The following is a 7,658-nucleotide window of genomic DNA, read 5'->3' on the forward strand; positions in this document are numbered from 1 at the left end:
AAACTTGGGTCTCTAATTCTCCCCCTTGAAGGACTCTGACTGTAGGTAGCAGTGCCTCAGACATATTCTTTTATCCAGAACATTATTCTAGAATGACAGGAACGCGAGAACCTTTGAGGAGCCTCTGGCTCTGAGGGGAACCGATGCTCAGAGGGAGGAGGACGCCTGACGTCCCGGGGACCACGTTTACCAGCCGCTTGGTGATTTGCTCTCAGGACCACACGCTGCCAGGAAGAGTGGCAACAAAGCATTTTGGCGTCTCAGCCAAGAGAGGAGGTACTTGACTTTCCCTGGAGATCTCCATTTTTACCCTTTCCAGGTCAGATCACCTCTATTAGGATGATGCTGGGTCTATTTCTACTCCTGACTGGCATCGGGCTGTGTCTTCTTCAACTTAATTCAAAAGGTGGATTTGGAAGCCTGTGGGTATCCATTCATGGTTTAAAAATCTACTAAAAGCCAAGCTTGATTTAGAAACACAAGGAAATTCTAAATAGAATCTCTGTGAAGCCTTCGCAGTTCAGCAGAAGCAGGTGTATGTGCAAGTGTTTCCTTCCTGCAAGGGGCACGCATCACTCTGCGTGTTCACCAAATAACGAAAGTGCTACCTCCGACCTGAGCTCATTCCCATCCAGACTCCTCTCAAACAAATCCACGTGGCAAGTCAGAACATAAAGCCTGGTTTCAACTCAGAGCCTTTCTCCTCCGTTCCAAGACCAAATCTGGGTCACGGTTAAATTCGATGCCTTCGAACTGGCCAATGAGACCTCAGATGTTCTCAGAAGTGGTTTGCCTCAGCTGTCTTAAAACATGAGAAGAGTCTCCTCTAAACGGGACTTAAGAAGGTTTGTTTTGAGGACGTTATTAGGAATTACAATAGTACGGGCGCCCGGGTGGCTCAGCCGGTTGAGCATCCCACTTCCGCCCAGGTCGCGATCTCACAGTTCATGGGTTCGAGCCCCGAGTTGGGCTCTGTGCTAACAGCTCAGGGCCTGGAGCCTGCCTCGGATTCTGTGTTTCCCTCTTTCTCTGCCCCTCCCAGGCTCACGCTCTGTCTCTATCTCTCTCTCAAAAATAAGTAAACATTAATTTTTTTAAAAAAAATTACAATATAACATCATTAACTACTACACAGTAACATTCCATTAAATTACTACATTCAACCACATTATACAAAATAAAATTAATTTTAAAAAGAACATTTGGAAAGTATTTAATTTCATAGCTTCTAAACTGCTCTAAGAACCTTCCACTGGTGGAGACGCTGTTTATTATCTGTGCCTGCCCTGGTTCACAGTTCTAACAAATGTGTGCAGGGTAGACAAAAATCATTGTAACAGATTGGCATGATCTATGGGTCAGATGGAGCTAAAAACACTTCTTACAGTCAAACCATAAATCAAAAAGTGACCATAGGCTACCGCAAGTATGTAAGAAAAATAATTCTACAGCCTATTATTTGAAAAAATTGGTAGAGGGGCGCCTGGGTGGCTCAGTCGGCTGAGCCACCGACTTGGGCTCAGGTGGTTCGTGAGTTCGAGCCCCGCATCAGGCTCTGCACTGACAGCTAGGAGCCTGGAGCCTGCTTCGGATTCTGTGTCTCCGTCTCTCCCTGCCCCTTCCCCACTCATGCTCTGTCTCTGTCTCAGAAATAAATAAATTGGCAGAGAAAATTGGCAGAGAACTGGCGAGGGGTAAAGGACCTAGCTTGTGCTCACCATCTCCATCTAGTGGTGGATCCCTGCGTGAGGTTTAATGGACTCCATGAGGTCTGTTGGATATTCAGCTTGGTATTTGCCTTCTGACCACTTTGATTTAGAAAAATAATTTTGCATCATGAAGCTGACTCTTTAAATGTACTCCATAAAGGTGCAAATTCCTTGTATTAGTTTGCTGAATTTTCTTGAAAGAGTAATTATAAATTATAAAATGTTAATGGCATGTTAATATTAAGGTACTTCCACTGATTAAAATCCAAGTTTCATTTCCTGCCACGTTAAAACATTAAAAATGGCATCCCGATCTCTTAAATATTTTTTCCGGATAAAATACAAGATTCATATGTTGATTCTTTTGTTTTAATGTTTTTCTTTTTTAAGTTTACTTATTTATTTTGAGAGAGAGAGAGAAAGAGAGAAAGCAGGGGAGGGGCAGAGAGAGGAAGAGACAGAGTAGCCAAGAAGGCTCCGTTCCACACTGTCAGTGCATGGAGCCTGATGCGGGGCTCGAACTCATGAATTGTGAGATCGTGACCTGAGCTGAGATCAGGAGTTGGATGCGTAACCGACTGAGCTACCCAGGCGCTCCCATATGTTTATTCTTAAAAAGTTAATTTTGATTCTTTTTCAGCCTAATATTAGCCATCCTAGCCTCATTCTTTGGATCACTGATTATTGTGTCGTATAGACAAAGACGTGGCTTTTCTAATAATCGGGTTGAGTGCATAGCACCAAGTCTTAGGAAAGGATTTCTTCTGTACGTGTGTGTGTGTAGGTTTGCTAGGGCTGCTGTAACACACACACTGGGTGGTTCAAAGAGTAGAAAGTTATGATCACAATTCTTGTGGCCAAAAGTCCGAGGTCAAGGTGTCCACACGGTTGGTTCTTCTGAAGCTCCTCTACTTGGCTTGTAGATGGCTGTCTTCTCCCTGTGTCTTCACGTGGCCCTCCTTCTGTGTCCTAATCTTTTCTTATAAGGACACCAGTCATACTGGATTGGTGTCCCCCCCCCCCATGACCTTGTTTTACTTTAATTACCTCTTTAAAGTCCAAACTCCAAATACAGTCACATTATGAAGTACTTGGGGTTAAGACTTCAACATATGAATTTCAGGGGAACACAATTTAGCCCATAACTCTCTCTCTCTCTCTCTCTCTCTCTCTCTCTCTCTCTCTATATATATATATATATATATATATATATATATATATATACACACACACACACATATATAAAGTACATTGTATATAGTGTGTATAAATAAAAATAGTTCATGAACTCTGATTAAACATGGTGGATCACACATGTGTTTATCCCTACTCCCTTCCAAAACTCCATCAAAACAATGGTAAATGAATAAAAAGATATAAATTCACAAGGAGAAAGAAGCCGGGAAGGAGACAACCATGGTTGAGACACAGAACCTGTTCTACAAGCCGGCTGGGAAGGAGCCGTGGTAACTGAGCTACCAGAAGCCAAGGGTCTTTCTGGTACCCCCAGAGCACATGGCAAAGGAAGCTGTCAGCTCCCTGTGGAGAAGCACAGCAGGAGTGAATAGGGAAGGGGAGGAAACTTGTGCCAAACCCTGGGCCATCAGTCACTTTCCACGTATGTCCTCATTTAATCCTCAAAACAAGCCCGTAGCGTGGAGTTTCTGATGGCCACCTTGCAGAGAAGGAAGCAGAAGTTCCGGGGATTTGGGGGGAGGGTAAATGAGACCCTCTGTTTGGGGTAATTAGCCGAGGGCCTGGAGCCAGAGAAATGCCAGTACTGGTCCCCGGCCCACCAGGTCCCAGAGCTGGTTCCTATTTGCTCAGGATGCATGGCGGCTGAGTGGTATTTGGACAGTTTCCCCCTCGTCCCACACTAGCCTGGTGAATTCCATCACACCGTTCCGACGTGCCTGCGGGCTCGCACGAGACCTCTGAATCTATCAGCACCAAGGATGAGACACGCAGGATCAAGACTGAACATGTTTGCTGGTGGTAAGTCACTGGACACCATACTCCTCTCTCTCCGTGTGGCCTCGGAGGCAGGGGGAAGGGTCGAATGACTCCTGAGGCCTCATCGGGTTTAAGGATGTCTGTATTTGTGGGAAGGCTTTCCCGAAATGTGGGTCTGAGGATGCTGGGGACTGGTCACCCAGGAGGGGCTGAAGAAGAGGGCAGCCCTACAGAGGCAGGACAGGGGGCCCGGGCAGCCCCATATTCCATGGAGAAGCCGGGCCAAGACCGCTGAATGCTTGGGCTCCTCAGCCAAGGGGAAGTGGAGGGGAGGGTGGATTGGCCAGGGTTGGGGTGAAGGTCAGGCGGCAAGTCAGGGCGGGGAAGCGGGAGGGTGGATGGGAGGTGGGAGGTCTCCAGGGCTGGCTGCCTATCCTAACGGGGTGGGGAGGAGCCTTGGGAGGGCTGGGAGCTGGAGGGGGGTGTGGGAGGAGATGGGGGCCGAACCGGATTGGAGGGTGGGGGGCAGGAAGAGGCTGACAGGCTTGCCACAGTCGGCCAGAAGGGCAGCAGAGGCCCTGAAGCAGAGAGGAGGTGAGGAGGGGAGAGGGCCCCAGAGGCAGCTAGGTGAAAGGAGGGGCCACAGGGAGCAGCTCCAAGGGTGAGATCTGTCAACCCAACTGTCCGTCTGTCCATCCATGAGCCTTTGCTATAAGGCAACACCCTGGTATCTTTCACCGAGGGGGCTTCTGTTTCCACATCTGTAACTTTCTGGTTCTAAGACCGCCAGTACACCGGAGTTCTGGGGGTGGGTCCATGCCTCAGGCAACCCCAGTCGTGGGCTGGGGTGGGCTGGGGGACGGGATCAGAAGGGCTGGGAGAGGGGTGGTGGGGGAAGGCCCCAGAAAAGAAGTTAAAGGAGACTTCTGCTTAAAGAAGAAAGCCATGGTAGGGTGGAGCTGAGACCCCGGTTTGGTTTCGGGGATCAGGGCTACGTAGGGCCAATGGCCACAGGCAGCCCCAGCACAGGGAGGGTTAAGCATCCTCCAGGTTCCCACCCTGCTCTGGGCCCCTCCCTTGTGTTTACGTCCTCCCAAAAATATTCTGCCTCCAGCTGGCCTCCTTCTGTGTCCTGCCCCTCCCCCTTGAGTTAGCCTTGGGGGCCCGAGGGGGTGCCAGGGCCAGGGCTCCCAGGACTACGAGGGAGCCAGCAGGCTCGGGCGTGCTGGGGCAGAAGCGGACCTGGAGAGGCTGAGGTGGGGGAAGCAGAGAGAAGCTCTGGGGGCAGCAGGCAGGAAAGGGGACTGGAGACACACGGGGAGAGAAAAAATGCTTTAGGAAACAGTGAGGCGGAACCGTGGTAGTGGGAGACCGGAGGGCTTCCCAGGCTCTTGGCCTGAGGACAAAAGCCAGCTCAGCATCTAGCCGGGACAAGGCCAACCGTGGGCTGAGCTGGATCCAGGGCAAAGTGGGGGGTGGGGTGGAGAGGGGAGCAAGGACGAGGGGAATACCAGGGGAGTCTGGACAAGAGGGCCACTTCCTGCTCCTCCACCTCTGCCTCCCCCACCAGCTGCAGGGCCCGGGCTGGTGGCTCCCCTGGCTGAACACACTCTCTGCAAGGCCAGGGTGACAGAGGTGAAGCCATGTGGCAGCTGCTGATCCCCGTGGCCCTGTGGCTGGGCATGGTGGGCCTGGGCAGAGCGGAGCTCACGGCGGCCCAGCAGCGGGGCCTGCAGGTGGCCCTGGAAGAATTCCACAAGCACCCGCCTGTTCAGTGGGCCTTCAAGGAGATTGGCGTGGACAGTGCCACAGACACGGTTAGCGGCACTGCCTGGGGAGGGGAGGGGAGGGGGCAGGAAGCAGGTGCAGAAGCGCTTGGGCTCGAGCACCCAGTTCTCCAGAGGCGCCGGCATCCCAGCCGCCTTCTCAGATGTGCTGTTTCACGCAGGGGAGGAGGGGCAGGTCACATCTAGGGACTGCTGGGCCACTCAGCCGGCTGCTGGCCTTTGTCTGTCGGCAGCTCTTCCCTGCAGGGACCTTTGTGAGGCTGGAATTTAAGCTCCAGCAGACGAGCTGCCGGAAGAAAGACTGGAAAAAAGCTGAGTGCAAAGTCAAGCCCAATGGGGTGAGTGACGGCCTGTGTGTGTGTGTGAGAGAGAGGAGAGAGGGGAGAGGGGAGAGGGGAGAGGGGAGAGGGGAGAGAGAGAGAGAGAGAGAGAGAGAGAGGGAGAGAGAGAGAGAGGGAGGGAGATGGGGGCATTCACTCGGTGCGAGCATATGTCATCGGGGTCCAGCAAAAAGCCCTGAGGTTGGGGCAGCCTCCCTAGAGGCCGACCTGGCTGTGTGGGCCCCGGGTCATGGCACTGTGGGCGGCCAGGGCCGGGACAGGCAGGAGCAGAGAGGACAGATGTTCTTCAGGGAGAGTCCTCCTCCTGTCCGAGCTCCTCTCTCCGGCTTCCAGTCACTGGTGGAAGAGGCCCACGGTATGGGGTTTGCCGGGTCCCCATCCCAGGCCCGGTGAACTCCCCACTTTCGTGAGTCTTCAAGTAGACACAGCCCAGCCTGGACTGATTCGTAACAGGGCTTGACTGTATTCTGTCACCTGGGGGGCACAGCTCTTGCCACGGGGGAGTCCCCAGGCTGGGAGTGCCACGATCTGGGAGATCCAGTGCTAGTCCCGGCCCTCCCAATCACCAGCCTGTGACTGTCAGCTCCTTGAAGGCCTCAGTTCCCTCCATCTGTTAAGGGAGGGACTGGATTATACCAGTGACTTTTTCCAGACTTTTATGTCATGACCCTTGTATTCAAATCAAATCCCAGAAGAAAATGCAAATTAATATATCAGTAGAGTGGCTCTGGTCAAAGTCCGGTGGGGAGAGTCCATCTGGGGAAGGAGTCCTGCCTGCACACACACCATTAGCTTGAGAGCTGCAGGATGGGCCCGACTTGTGAATCTCCCCGTCCTGGGGTGGGCCTGGCCCGCGGGACCCCTCGCCTCTCCGCCCTACAGCCTGCTGGGAGCACCCATCCCCACGGCACGCGGCCCCCAGTTTCCACCCCGCCGGGGCCACAGGACTGCCCTGACCTCTCTCCTCCCCCGGCCCCATGCTCCCCTCCCCAGAGGAAGCGGAAATGCCTGGCCTGCATCAAGCTGAACTCTGCAGACAAAGTCCTAGGCCGGATGGTCCACTGCCCCATACTCACGCAGGTCCAACGGGTAAGAGTGGGCAGAGGAGGAGGTGGAGAGGAGCGGGGAGGAGGATGGCAAGGGGGGGGAAGGTGAGGAAGGGGTGAGGAGGTTGTGAAGGAAGGTGGGGAGGGGCTCTGGGCCTGGCCCCGCTATTCCCTAAGGGATGTGGAGGCGGGCGCCACCCTCCCCGGGGCGCCGCTGCGGGGACAGCAGGGACAGCCATGGGCCTGAGCCGCTGCTGGCGCTGGCAGGAGCCTGAGGAACAGCACGAGGGGCAGTGCAGCAGGGTGGAGCGTGCAGGAGAGGACCCCCACAGCTACTACTTCCCGGGACAATTTGCCTTCTTCAAGGCCCTGCCCCCCAGCTGAGGCCTGCTGGTAGGTGGCCAGGACAAGGGGGACTGGGCGGAGCCGGGACAGCTGGGCCAGGGTGGGGCCCAGGGAGGCGGCGGGGATGGGGGGGGGGAAGGGGTAAGGATTCAGAGCCTGGGAAAAAAGCTTGGGCCGACCCAAACAGCCTCCCTCACACCCAAACCTTAGCTTCTCTTTCCTTTCCTCTAGAATTTTGTCCCGCTTCCCGGACAGCAGGAGGTAACCAGTGAAAGACCCACCTCCCATCCCCGTGCCCAGGGAGGACAATCCCATTATCCCCGAGCTAATAAAACCGCTCTCCCAGATTCGTGCTCTCCTCCTCTTGTATGGCCTCCTTCTCGGCTCAACTGTGGGAGCGAGGTCTTACAGGAGGGACAGGAGACTTCCCGTCCGTGCTGGGGAAAACGAAGCTCACGCACGAATGACAGGCAGCGA

General features: G+C 53.8%; 1 protein-coding gene across 1 annotated transcript; it reads left to right on the plus strand.

Annotated features, from left to right (window-relative positions):
• Nucleotides 1–4,595: 4,595 nt before the first annotated feature.
• On the plus strand, nucleotides 4,596–7,528 carry RARRES2 (retinoic acid receptor responder 2). The gene is made up of 6 exons (XM_053217916.1): nucleotides 4,596–4,918; nucleotides 5,233–5,479; nucleotides 5,683–5,787; nucleotides 6,784–6,879; nucleotides 7,104–7,229; nucleotides 7,413–7,528. Exons 2-5 carry the CDS (start codon nucleotides 5,306–5,308, stop codon nucleotides 7,218–7,220), a joined length of 492 nt encoding a protein of 163 aa, XP_053073891.1. The 5' UTR covers nucleotides 4,596–4,918; nucleotides 5,233–5,305; the 3' UTR covers nucleotides 7,221–7,229; nucleotides 7,413–7,528.
• Nucleotides 7,529–7,658: the final 130 nt, after the last annotated feature.

Source organism: Acinonyx jubatus, chromosome A2 (assembly GCF_027475565.1).
Source record: "Acinonyx jubatus isolate Ajub_Pintada_27869175 chromosome A2, VMU_Ajub_asm_v1.0, whole genome shotgun sequence".
In the NCBI taxonomy this organism is placed as follows: domain Eukaryota; kingdom Metazoa; phylum Chordata; class Mammalia; order Carnivora; family Felidae; genus Acinonyx; species Acinonyx jubatus.